The following is a 14,295-nucleotide window of genomic DNA, read 5'->3' as shown; positions in this document are numbered from 1 at the left end:
AGGGGCGAAGCCGCTAGTTGATAATAAACCGAAATCATTATTAGATTCGAGAGAGAAGGGACACTATTCCTCAGAGTTTTACAATAACGTTTTCTTATTTGTTGGCTCAACAACTTTTAGGACTTTAGTGAATTCTGGTTCATTAATTTGAGTGTTCAACCGTTTCAACCACTTATTGTTATCTACAGAAGTGGTAATTTTGTGCAGGAAGTATCTTGTGTCTCGTCATTGGGGATGTATATCAGTTTATCGGCTTTAGTGTTATCCCTTTAGATCCCTTGTTAGATTAGGGAAAAATTTATAATAGAGAAAACTTTTCTCCTCTTAAATGTAACGCGGCATAAATGCGCAAAATATCAATCAATCAATTTTGAACCAGCTTTTTGTTTTGATTGACACAACATAAAGAAGATAAAAATCTTTTTCTCTCTTCTCTGATATGAATCATCTGACTTAGAAATCAGCTTTTTTTTGTGAAAATTTATTGTTTTATTATATAATTAATATTTTAATGTCATTTAAGAGTAGGTAGTTTTTCTTAAAAATTGTGAAAAAAATATTTTTTTAGATTTTATATAAAGAAATGGATTATAAGCTCATGAATTGATTTTTTTGCAAAGCTGCTCTATAATTTGAAATGTCATTTTGACTGTTAGAAACAGATTTTTTGGGAAATGTGATTTTTTTCACCTTTTTTTAATTAAGAAAGATGGTTCGTAAAGAAATTTTTCGGTTTTTGTTTCAATTTTTTAATTTTTGTGCTTCGCTATAATTATGGATGTTTATTACCTACTCTTGTTTATTGTTTATTATATAAATAATTTTTTTAATGCAATTAATGAGTAATATTTCTTACCTATGAATTGTAAAAAAAAAATTATTTTCAGATTCTAAAAGATGGATTTGTTATAATGGACTATAACTCATGAATTGAGAGAGATAGTGCTAGTAAATTGATTTTTAGTAGTTAGAAAATAATCAATAACAGCACAAATTATATAAAACTTATAGAAGTTATTTGTGAAAAATAAAGTTTCTGAAATGAACGGATCTTGTAAAATTCCTTTTTGTTCAGCTTCTGCAGAAGGTTTGTATTTGTTTTTCATTTATACTTAACAAAATATTTTTAATCATTCGGAACCGTAAGTATTTTTTTTTTATGGTCAGCTATACGGAAAAATCATGAATAGCATCGTAATACATAAAATATCCCACGAAAATTAAAATGACAAACTTAAAATTATTAGCACTTTTGTTTTTCTGGGTCTTCGGCTCCTTGGGGCTAACACAACTGGTTTTTATTTTATAATTTTTCTTAATATCCGCGGAAAGCTGTCTATACTACGATAAATAACTTTTGCAGGTGAAGAGATAGAAGAGGCTATATCAGCCCTGGACCTGCCCCGGGAACCAGTGATTCTTAATATTTACGACATGTTCTGGACCAATGGTTACACAGCCAATGTTGGTGTCGGGGTGTACCATTCAGGACTAGAAGTATATGGCAGAGAATATGCCTATGGTAAGATTTGAAACATTTTTATTTTCTAATGTTTCATAGATGTTTTGTTTTTAAGTATTTCTAATGTTTTTCTAAGGATTAATTTCTCATAAGAAGGTTGACTTATCTGCCCATATTCACTGAAAAAAAGTAATCTTCTCCGACAAGCCATTTTATACTTACATACTAAAAGCTACGCCCATAGATGCATTTAAGGCAAGTGGGGGAGGGGTATTTTTTGGGGTGTTCTTTATGGAGGGTAGAGGTATCCCAAAAAGTTATATATATACCTTCCTTGGAAGTTAGTTATCAGAGGCTAAACTGTAATGGAAAACCATATCGATTTTGCTGTTTGTGAGATCCATCGATACAGACAGACAGCCTGTTACTTTTTTTCAAAAATACAAAAGAAATCATATTTTAAAACTAATATTTATATTTTTTATAGGTGGCCATCCTTTTCCCTTTTCGGGTGTTTTTGATATTCGACCCAAAGAATCTAAAGAACTTGGTGAACAATTCAGTTTTAAAGAGGTGGGTTAATTTAGTGAAATATTTTCTAATTATATAGAAAATAGTTTTTTATTACCTATAGAGTAAATGTAAAGTGTTCATAAAAAATAGAGAAAGAAGGGGAAAAAATCAGCAATCTATAGAATAGCAACTTTATAATCGTTACCAGAAAGACCGTACATTCATTTAAAACATGTTGATTATTAAATTTTGACAATTTTTATGAGTTATAATTATTCCATTATATACCTATATCTGATTTTTGGAATACTGATTCCTAGGACAATCAAGAACAATATTATAAGCGAAGCATCTATATAATCTAGTCCTAAAAAATGTAGTTATGTCCTTAAACAGTATCCTGTATTAAAGCAGTTTTGCAACAAATTTACTTACAATTTTGTTTAGATATACATTTATATTCTACTTATTCATTTCCGAAACACTACAAGTGTTGATGTTCGTTTATCCTACCACTTGTATTGATACTGTCGTCCTAGTTTTTATATTTGGTAATGTTTCAGAGTATGCACCTAGGGTACACAGATTTCACAGATCAAGAAGTTGAAAAAATATTGGAAGAATTAGGAAAGGTAAGTACTTTTTGTTTCCCCTTTTTATTAAACTAGTTTCTTATAGCCTTTAGGGGAGGGTGTGAAAGGTGAGTAAAATAGCCTAAAACCAACCTAAGATATTTTTTAACATTCCCTGAAAAGTACAACAACTTCATGGAACTATTTTCGAGATCTTTAGCTTGAGACAAAAAATCCTTACTACTTTGTATTATAGGATAGTTCAGCTACTATTAAATTAGGTTTCGTCCGAACGTCTATACACGATCAAAGATGCTTTTAATTCCCCTTTAGCAATGTGTATTTCTTATGCTTGCAGTAGAGATAGTACATATATTAAGTTCAATATATAATTAAACTTTTAAACTTGACATTTATCAATACCTACTGAACTGATTGAGTTCTCCCTTTTTGAGAAGCTTCACTTTGGTCCGAGGATGATTTTAAACTATTTAATTTATAGATTTAGTTTTAGATGGTTTTAGGCTATTGTTTTGCTTTCCTTACCTCTTTTCGCAGAGCTTCTTAAAGTTAGGGGCGTAGTAGTTGAATAACATTAGTACTTCGTAATATAGATCGATTTTTATTATAAGTACCTAGACGGGTAAAACTTCTATAGAAGATGTATTATTGCGAATTGGATTTTGTTCAAATATTTTTTTTCAGAATAGTTATTTGGAATCAATTTACGTATATTTGAATATGAAACTCTAGACATTAAATGCTTACATTTCATTTTTTCAACGCAATAATTTATAAAACGCACGAACTATGACTTTTTTAATGGAATCACGTATTAATAACATGTTATACGAAAAAGTTAGATTGCGACTTATGTAATTAAAATTAATTTAAAACACTTGTTTTTTTTATGATTATTATCATTAAAATTTTCGATGTTTTCCTACTAATGCACGTCACGTTTAGCATCGTATTAAAGAAAATTTTCCAAGAATATTAAAATTAAAAACTGGTATTAATCTTAAAATTCTTATTTTTAATATCCGCGAAAAACTGTCTTAATACGATGCAATAAATAACTGTTTTAGGATTTTCGCGGAGACAAATATCATCTAATGAACAAAAATTGCAATCATTTTACTGGAGCTTTTAGTCAAATTCTAACCGGCAGGTAAATATTAAGGAGTTTAGAAATATTGGTTGAAAAGTTTGGACATTTCTAGATTGGACCAACCGAATAAGGTTTGATGAAAATGCCCAAAGTCTAGAACAGGCTGACGCGGTCCCTTTCGATTGGGACCCCCACGGTGAAATTTGGTATGGGACCGCGTGAAGCAAGCGTCAGCGAATTGTAAAAATATATGAGTATAGAAAGCATTAACAAATTATTATTATAATTAAGATAATAATTTTATTATACCATAATAATAAAATTAAATATAATAAGATAATGATTATTTCAATCTAATAATAATAAGGTAATTGATCAAATAATTAAAATAATAAATATAATATTATTTTAATAAATATGTTATTGTTTAATAATTATTATAATATTAAAGTTATTGAGTACTAATTATATTACAAAACAATTATAATAATATGTTTGCTAATTCTAATATTGAATAAAATAAGGTAATTATAATATTGTATGATATTTATATCATTAAATAATTATTATAATAATATGATTGCAAATCATAATATTGTATAATATTTATATTATAAAATAATTAATGTAACATTATAATTGCTAATTATATTATTAATATAATCATAAAATAAATGAAACAACATTATAAATAATTATAATAATATTAAAATTGCTATTTATAATATTGAAAGTAAAAAGATAATTATTTTTGTAATCTCATATTAATATTGTAAATGATATGGTAATTCAAAAAATTAATAATATTATTTTTATGAATATTAAAATAGAAAATAATTAAAATAACATTATTAATAATTTTAATAATATTATAATTGTTAATTAAAGTTAAATATAATAACAGGTATATCAGAGGAAAATAGTTTAAAAAGAACCTACCTTTAATTGAATGAAATGTAATTACAATTATAATATTATTATGAAAATTATGTTATTGTATGATAATTATATTACAAACATTACTATTAACATAATAATTGCTAATTATGATATTGAAAGTAATAAGATCATTATTTTTGTAATCTAATATTGTAAATGATATGATAATTTATAATATAAATATTATTATTTATATGAATATTAAGTTATAAAATAATTGGAATAATTGAAATACCATTATAAATATTTATTATAATATTGTATGATAATTAAATTATAGAATAATTATAATAATATTATTAGTGCTAATTATATAATTAATGTAATCAATAAAATATAAAATTATTAAAATATCATATTAAAATAATTATTATTATTTATTATATATTATAATTGTAAATTATAGTATAGTATCATAATTATGATATAAAATTGCTAAATATATTAATAATATAATTATTAAATAATAAAATAATCAAAATAATATCATAGATAACTATAATAATATTATGATTGCTAATTATAGAAACTTATAAGATAATCGATTGATTTGTAAAGGGTAATATAATGTGATTGTTGATTATAGCATTATGATTGAAATGTATCATTGATATCTATTGTATTGCAAAAAAATAAGATAATTATAATCAAACTATAAAAGTTAGGTATTATAATAATAATTAAAATGTAATAATATTTAGTAATTGATTTGTAATGATGGATAATTTTAATATTGTAAATTACAAATGATAGTGATGACTATATAATGATAATTAGGTAATAATAAGTATTTGGTTATTTAATTAAATTAATAAACAGATAATGGTAATAATTAGCAATTGATTTTGAGTTGTAGTTGGTGGATTACTAATTGGTTAGATAATATAATTGATAACTGTAGTTATTATACCTGTTACCAGAGATGGAAAGGTAGAGAGTGTACTAAAACTGAAGTTACCTCTGATCCTAAATACCCCCCTGCAAGAAACAAGTTTTGGAGCCTGCGGCTTAAAAAATTATTTCATCCAAACTTGTTTCTTGCCGGGGGTTAATACATTTCGGTGGGTGGTGTAATAATAGTAGTTGTTATATTTACCGAGAGAGTGTACTAAAACTGAAGTTACCTCTGATCCTAAATACCCCCCTGCAAGAAACAAGTTTGGATGAAATAATTTTTTAAGCCGAAGGCTCCAAACTTGTTTCTTGCGGGGGGTAAATACATTTCAGGGGGTGGTGTAATAATAGTAGTTGTTATAATTTACAGAAAATTTTTTTAATTTCTTAGAACCCCACCCCACTTTAAGGGGCTGTTGCCGAAAAAAATCACATCAGAGGGGAGCAATTTTTTTACATCCCCAAAACCGGCATTGCCAGCCGGTTTCAGAGATATCCCAGTCAGGCCTGTCGGCCAGCTGGTTCGGCCGTGGTCGGCCGCCAAAAGTACGGCAAAAACGGTGTTTTTTGACGGGTTTTTGCCGATTTTGACCCTGGCCACTTTGGACGGCCGTCCCGGCCAGGGTAATTGGGGGAAAAAAATTGTGCAAAATAGCAATGAAGGTCAATGGCCCATAGAATCCAGGGATATGTGTCCCAAGCCGGTCGGCCGCACGGTCTGGCCGCACCGGCCCGCCGAAAATCCGCAAAAACAGCGTTTTTTGACGATTTTCGCGACCTTTGACGGCCGCTGCCGGCCAAACGGCTGGGCCGACCACCTCCGGCCGCACATCTGCTGAACTGGCTTGGGATGGACTACAAAAAAGTTGGAATACACGTGGCTGCGCCACAAACACACGCCGCGCTATGCGCGAAAAACACGTCAAAAAATGGCCATTTTTTGGGTGCGCTAACTTTGCCGCCAATTAAATGCCGGAAGGAGGCCGGCAATTGCCTCTGGCAACACTAAATGATAGTTAGAGCCGGCCATTGTGGTTCTGTAGGTACCTTCAGATTTTTTGTAGCCCCTCTGGGAGCCCACAGGGGCCAATACACCAGGCCTTGTAAAAAATTTTTTGAAGTGCTCTAACTTTTCCGCCACTTGGGGGAAAATGTTGGGTCATGATTTTTTGCGATGCCATTTTGCCAGATTTTCATGGTTTAAAAAGATTTTTCTGTAAATCAAAAACCCTGCGCGTTATTAACGATCAAAAAACGAGAGGATATTTTGTGTAAAATGGACATTTTGACCTTTTTTTCCGCAATTTTCAACTTTGCGCGCGCGCTGCGCGCGCGTTTTTGCTCCGATTTTCAAAATTCCAATTGCCTCACCTCCGGACGGCATTCAAGAATCCATAGCAATTTTCCTTTTCAAAATCGGCCTCCGGCCGCCCCCCTGCGGGGGGTGGTGAGACTGCGGACCCCCCATTTTGACCCCCCTTACAAAATTTTTTTTTTTCCTTGAACTTCATGCGGCTAACTTGGTAAAATATTACATATTTCGTTACACTCATATTCAAATTTCACCCCGTTTATAAGCCAAGGAATAAGACAACTTGTTTCTAAAACTTTGGGTACCAGTGTGATTTGCAGTCCAATTTCCCCTCTCTCCCAGAGATTTGTTATACCGACAGCAAAGTTCTCATGTATAAGGATGAGATTATGATTATTCCATTTAAATGTTAAGGAATACTTTTGGCATTAGCTCCATACAGCTATATTAGACAACTTTGGGGGTCAGTGAAATTTGGCATCCTCCCTCCCTGGCTATTATAGACCTTACTTGTGTTCTCAAACTTTTGGAGTATATAACAGACAACCAAATTATTCGTTTAAGTATTACACATGCATAGTTAGGAGACGGACCTGTTCTAGGCCAAGGCATTCCCTCTTCTGCAAGGGCCGTAACTCTGTACCCCCATATAGAATATTAATAAAGGGAGGAGTAGGTTGCGTTAAAAATCTGTAAATGTTGTGAATTTTAAGTCAAAAACTATATGAACAATAAAAATTTATGTTAAATTTAAAAAAAATTTGTCCATAGTTCTTTTCAATAAGAAATACACATATTTAGTGAATTTTATCGTTCTACTACTATTTTTAAGCCTTAAAACTCACACCTTTACAGATTTTTAGCGCAACCTACTCCTGCCTGTCTAATATAATGTCTTACCTAGCCTGTTATTGAGTTTCTACTAAACTTAAATTTTGTATCTTGTACCCGCTTAAAGAAAGAAAAACAGTTACTTTCTTAAACATAAAGAAATGTGCAAACTTTATCCAAAAATGCAAACATATGGTCCACACCTTTTCTTTCCCCCTTTATATTTGACCTCTAGAGTATGAAACTCTGTTACCTTAGTACCTTATTAAAATCAAGGGAATCCCGTTTCCACTAGGTACTCTTTCCATTTATACATCTTTAACATATTTAGAGATATTCCTGCCTGGGTAAATAGATTAGCCTACATGTCGACCTGTGTTCCGTTCTTACAAAAATGTCTTCCTAAGGTGAGTTCAGTCTTTTTTTTAGTAGCGTAGCTACTTTTTAATTAAGATTTTGCTAAGTAAAGGACAGAAAAGCTAGATTTGGTGAGATTGTGCTATTTAAAGCACAGAAAAGCTAGATTTTGTGAGATTTTGCTATGTATAGGACAGAAAAGCTAGATTTTGTGAGATTGTGCTAAGTAAAGCACAGAAAAGCTAGATTTTGTGAGATTTTGCTATGTAAAGGACAGAAAAGCTATATTTTGTGAGATTTTGCTATGTATAGGACAGAAAAGCTAGATTTTGCTAGTTGATCCGAATTTTTGTTTTTTTCTACAGCTGACATGATTTGTAACTTTATCATTGTTATAATATTATAGTTGACCCCTGTAGCTCTACAATCTAGTATCAATATACAAATAATATTATAGAAATGGTTGACCCCTGTAGCTCTACAATCTAGTGTCAATATACAAATAATATTATAGGAATGGTTGACCCCTGTAGCTCTACAATCTAGTGTCAATATACAAATAATATTATAGGAATGGTTGACCCCTGTAGCTCTACAATCTAGTGTCAATATACAAATAATATTATAGGAATGGTTGACCCCTGTAGCTCTACAATCTAGTGTCAATATACAAATAATATTATAGGAATGGTTGACCCCTGTAGCTCTACAATCTAGTGTCAATATACAAATAATATTATAGGAATGGTTGACCCCTGTAGCTCTACAATCTAGTGTCAATGATACAAATAATCAACAACAGTCAACTTCCAATGGAGGTGAGAATATTTCCTAACTGCTTCTTCTTGCAACATTTTTTTTCATATCATTCTATAGATTTTTATTTTTAACAAAAGTAGGGAAAAAGGGGTAACTCTAAAATTGGGCGAATAGAATGTCAATAGGGATCATAAGGGATAAGGCAGTGGACAATGAATTGATTAATATCCCCCAATTATGAAAAACAAAAGCGCCGCTTTTGTAGATCAAAATTGTTCTTGGAAAATTTTCTACACTGCATATACATATACATACAGATAACTACCTCACTTCCTTTTTCAATGATCTATTTCGTCTGCTAGCAAATTGTTTTCTGCTATTTAGCTATGTTAATATTTCCGACACTACTGGTTGATGTTCAATGACATAATTGAGAGTCTGGACAATGGTCATTGTGATGGGGAGATACAGTTATTTAACCCCTCCCTCCTCTAGTGTTTTACTAATGTTTAAATCATAAAATCAAGATTTATCAAAGTAAGTTTAAATATTGAAGCCAACGAATAAGAAAACTTGTTTTTGATTCTTTGGATAACAGTATGATTTACAGTCCGTTGTCTCCTCCCTCTCTGGTTTTAGGTAGGAAGAGGAGACAATAGGGTGTATATTACATTAGTCCCAAAAGTCTTACAATAACGTTTTCTTATACGTTGATTCAACAACCTTGGGGACTTTTATTGGATGGTTCATTAAGTAAAGCGTCCATCCGTTTCAACCGCTTATTATACTCTACCATAGGAGAAATTATGTGAATCATCATTGGGGATATACCTCAATTTATCGGCCATTATATTATCAGTTTTTAGATCCCTGTGTTTTAGGTTAGGTATAGAATACTATATTTCTAAATGCTTATTTTTTATTTTAGACAACGTATCAACATGTACAACAAGCACAACGCTAGAAACAGGACAGGTACATTAGAAAACTTCCCCCGTTTTATTTTCAATGTATTTTAAAAGTATTTTAATTAAGACTACCATAGGTACGCTTCTTAATGAGGGGAAATTAATTGCAGATTAAGGCATTTCAAGAAATACTCTTTTTATGATTTTTTCCCCTAACCTTTTGGCAATTCAGATTTTCTTTTGACAATATTGTTTTTTTATTCTATGGGAAGGCCTCCTGGCTTTGTGATTTTCGACCATTGTTCTTTCTTCCATTTTTATGTCCTTTTTTTCTCCAGTTTTCTTCCTCTCTTATTATGACTATTAAACACTTGTGTTTTTTTTTTATAATTTAGTCAGTCCGTTGAATCCATGATGTTTTGTGCTTGGTTATTGATGTTGTCATCCTTGTTTTCTTTTTCAGGAAGCTGGACCCATGCCCCCCACCCTGTCCAAGTTAAAACAGGAATTTATCAAAAGTTTTACAGCCAAACCACAATCAGACAAACAGGAATAGAATTTAACCAAGTATAGAGAAGCCGTGCTGCTAAAAATATTCAAAATTGAAAAGAACAAAAAAATTATATTTGTGTTCAAAGATTTTTCTCAAGTCTAACTATTATAGATAGGTTCAATTTTATATGGTAATAGTTATTTATCACATCGTATTATAAACAGCTTTCCGCGGATATAAAAGTGTACAATTATAAGATTTAAACCTGTTTCTTTAGCCCCGCGAATAAAGGTACTAAGAAAGAGAGGGAATGTCTGATTGAGCCAATAGGAGACTCGCATCGGTACATACATTTAGTTTCATTGGTTGAAATTTTGTACACATCTTGTTAAGAATGCATGTTTTTTTTCATTTCATACATATTTAAAAGTCAGCTGTAAACAGTATTTTTTCTTAGTAGAAAGCTTTGCGGAATCAGAATTAATTGCCCAAAAATTTCGTATAAATTTGAAAGCTTCGAAACGAGGTGGATTCTTAAAAAACAAGTTAGGCTGGCTACTCGCTGGTGAGGAAAAATTATTTTTTTGTGAAAAATCCTCCAAAATCGAATAAAAAATTTACCAATATTAAATAAAATATTAAAGGGTTATTAACATATGATTTTGTTTAATTTTTGTAGATTTTTAATGTGCTTTTGGATGATTTTTCACAAAAATAATTTTGCCTCACTATCGAGTAGCGAGTCTATAATTTTTTAAGAATCCACATCAGCTTGAGTCGAAAGTAAACAATACTTTTGTCTGCTAGAAATGTTCCTTCTTAGATTTGACGAAAAAGGGGTTCAGAATATGCTTCTATTCTTCTATTTCTATTGCCCCGCGATGCCAAAGGCACGGTCTAACAAAGCTGGTTTTCATATGATCGTACATTTTTATATTCGTAGAAAACTGGATATAATACGATACGATACATGATGTTTAAGTAAGACTTAGAACCGGTTTTTATCCAGCGGATATTGATCTGTTTCGAAGTCATACTGGAACCAAAATTACAATCATCATCATACCTAATAATTTAGATACAAAAACTTATATTCGAGAATTTAATGATTTTGGAAAAGGAAGTTACTTTTAGTTATAACCATAAATACCTACATAATAAGGGTTTTTTTTTTTAATGCAACCATCTCGTAATCAATGATCAAATGGCACTTAGAATTCGAATTTCGATCTGAATTTTTTCATGAGTAATCCTTGGTAGGTCTATTTTCCCTAAATCAAACAAAAAGTTGGAAAAGTAACGGCTGGCGGCTCTGCCGTTTAGCCGTTTTTTGCCTATTTTCAGGGCAAATTCATCATTAATTACGTAGGAATAAACTTTTTAAAACATATTTTTGGTTTAATTTATGTTAAATGATAGCAATGACCATATTTTAAATTTCTAGAACCAACAGCTACCGGCTAAAGGTTTTTGAGCGAGAATAAGTAGTATGTGAAGATAAGTTTCGTGACTAATATGCTCTTAAGATTGGCAAAAATTGACAAAACGGCTGAGCCGCCAGCCGTTTACCGTTACTTTTCCAACTTTTTGGTCGATATAGGGAAAATAGACCTACCAAGGATTATTCATGCAAAATTTCAGATAGAAATTCGAATTCTAAGTGCCATTTAATCACTGATTACGAGATGGTTGCATTAAACCCCCCCCCCCCCCTTAATTTAAAATAAATATAAAAAGAAATTCAAATAATCTTTAAAAAGGAGAGTTGATCAAGGAGGGGAAGAAAATGTTGGGTATAGTTGGGTTCCGTCGTATTTTCACAGTAGCTTTTCTCCCTTATCTAGCCCCTGCGGGGCAATTACCTAACCTAACCTAAAATAAGCTATTAAAAGCTACTGTGAAAATACGACGAAACGTCCCTTAAGAGGCGTTATTACGAAAGAGACTAAACTCAAAATGTTTTCAGTACTCTTTATTTTTTTTCTTCTCACTCCTACACCCCCCCCCCCCCCCCCTCCCCTTTAGTAGGGGATCCTATGCAGAATTAACACCCCTGAATTCTAACTAATCTTGCTTAACCTATAATCAAGAATGCTGATAACCAAAAAAAGAATAAAATTAGTTTTGGAAAATGAAAATTTCGAATCTTTCCCCCCCAAATATTATTTTTAGGTATTATAATTTTATTGTATTTTGATAATAAAACAAGATGCACAAAAAGATATTTAATTTATACCTATTGTATCATTTTTATCAATATTATTTTTAATATATTTTAAGCACAAAAAATGACATAAAAAACTGAGAAATAATAGCTAAAGTTTCCAATCATACATAGGTATTATCTTTTTATATTATATATAACTTTAATATAAAGCAAGAATTTGCCTATCACCATTCACTATTACAATATTGTATCATAGAAAGAAAACGAAGTAGCGTATTTCGTCGTATTTTCGGCTCTAGCCCTGTGCGGCTTATTTTCTAACTCTGTGGGGCAATCATTTACATTTACCTAACCTAACCTAAAATAAACTATCAAAAGCTGCTGAGAAAATACGACGAAACCCGCTACTTTCTTTTTCTTTCCATGATCCTAATATTTAAAATTTGCTTATTTTATTTGTCAGAATCTTTTTTGTCAATAGTTTAATTTAAATCATTTATTTAAAAATACGTAAATTGTGTATTTTTATCATTTTTTGTTTGTTACTGAATTTACTAGGTAGGTAGCTAATAAATAATTCGTTTATAAACATTCCAGCTTGAATTTGGTATTTTAAAGGGCATTTTATAAAGTTTGAAATTAGGGAATAAATTATTCAAAAAGCGCCCAATGAAATTTTTTTTCCATTCTAACTTTAAATCGTTTAAAAAGGGGACTATAAACGAACGAGAGAGCAAGTGACTCTTAGCACCTTCCAGCATCGATCCATAGTATTTTTTTTAGTGAATATACTAGGTTAATGTTTAATATTTGGCTTATCAACTAAAATGTTAGGTTTCACCATAGTTTTACATGAAAAAAATTTTAAAAGTAAAGAATTTTTTTGGTGTAATATCATCAAATGTTTTTGATGAGTTCAAACTGTTTTTTTTTTAACTTTGACACAAAAGTATATTATTTTGATTAAAAAATATTAATAAAATATTAATTAAGTATTTAGAAAAAGGGTTGGTAACTTGTAATATTGTAAACAGTTTAATTAAAGTACTTTTGCAATTTACAGCATTTAATGCTTTTCTGCCGTGTTATTTTATTTTGTCCTTTGAACTCAACAAAGCATTTGATGATATTGCATCAAAAAAACAGTTTACATTTCAGAAATTTTTCATGTAAAACCATTGCATTGTAAAGCCCAACTTTTTGTTGATAAACCAAATATTAATCATAAACATAGTATTATATTCATTAAAAAAATACTATGGATCATTGCTGCAAGGTGCTTATAATCACTTGCTCTCGTTCGTTGATAGTTCCCTTTCCTATTTTTTGTCTTATGTTTTCATAATGTAAAGGTTTTTCAATGTCTAAATGTAATTTATTAATCATATCTTTTATAAAAATCTTTTTGTCGCTGTTTTATATATACCTATATAAAAAGTCGATTGATACGACTTTGGAAATCATAAGATGCACAATAATTTATTATTTTATAGTTTTATTATATCTAAAATTAAAATTTTGACCAATTTGTAAATTAAATGTGAAAAATTAACATTTATTTTAAAATCTTTTCAAGAATGGTTTAAAAAACCGATTAATATACGCTGAATTAGAACAGGTTCTCATCCATACTGAAAATTAATGCATAGCATCGTATTGCAGGAAGTTTTCCACTAATATTAAAATAAAAATCCAAATAGTAATACCAATTATATTTGCCTGGTTTTAGTCTTAACTTTTTTTATTTCAATATCCGTAGAATGCAGTCTTATAACTATTATGAAACTATCATTAAACTGTAAAATTATTTTAAAAAAATTTTGGGGTTAACTAAGGTAAGTGTAGTTTATATTTAGAAATTAGGTAGGTAGGTAATTGATTATATATACTTATCATAAATATTTGATATTTCGTTATTTGTTATAGAACAAAGTATAGTTATTATTACGTATAGAAATCTTTGACCGGATAATAAAA

At 30.3% G+C, this 14,295-nt stretch overlaps 1 protein-coding gene across 2 annotated transcripts; it reads left to right on the top strand.

The window, feature by feature from the left end:
- The first annotated feature begins 891 nt into the window (after positions 1-891).
- Positions 892-13,250, top strand: LOC145318807 (deubiquitinase DESI2-like). 2 transcript variants are annotated; one of them, XR_013879539.1, is made up of 10 exons: positions 892-1,087; positions 1,364-1,522; positions 1,950-2,035; positions 2,539-2,607; positions 3,636-3,718; positions 7,966-8,041; positions 8,734-8,809; positions 9,679-9,725; positions 10,122-10,326; positions 11,230-13,250. XR_013879539.1 is itself a non-coding variant. In XM_080160392.1 (9 exons), exons 1-9 carry the CDS (start codon positions 1,042-1,044, stop codon positions 10,212-10,214), a joined length of 735 nt encoding a protein of 244 aa, XP_080016518.1. In that variant the 5' UTR covers positions 892-1,041; the 3' UTR covers positions 10,215-13,250. The 2 variants fall into 2 exon arrangements, 1 of the variants encoding a protein (XP_080016518.1); XM_080160392.1 differs by having other exon boundaries at positions 10,122-13,250.
- The last annotated feature ends 1,045 nt before the right edge of the window (positions 13,251-14,295 follow it).

The sequence above is a fragment of the Acartia tonsa genome, chromosome 5 (assembly GCF_053477335.1).
Source record: "Acartia tonsa isolate MP-2025a chromosome 5, ASM5347733v1, whole genome shotgun sequence".
NCBI lineage: Eukaryota > Metazoa > Arthropoda > Copepoda > Calanoida > Acartiidae > Acartia > Acartia tonsa.
Note: the sequence above shows the minus strand (reverse complement) of the source record. Positions and strands in the feature narration are given on the sequence as shown.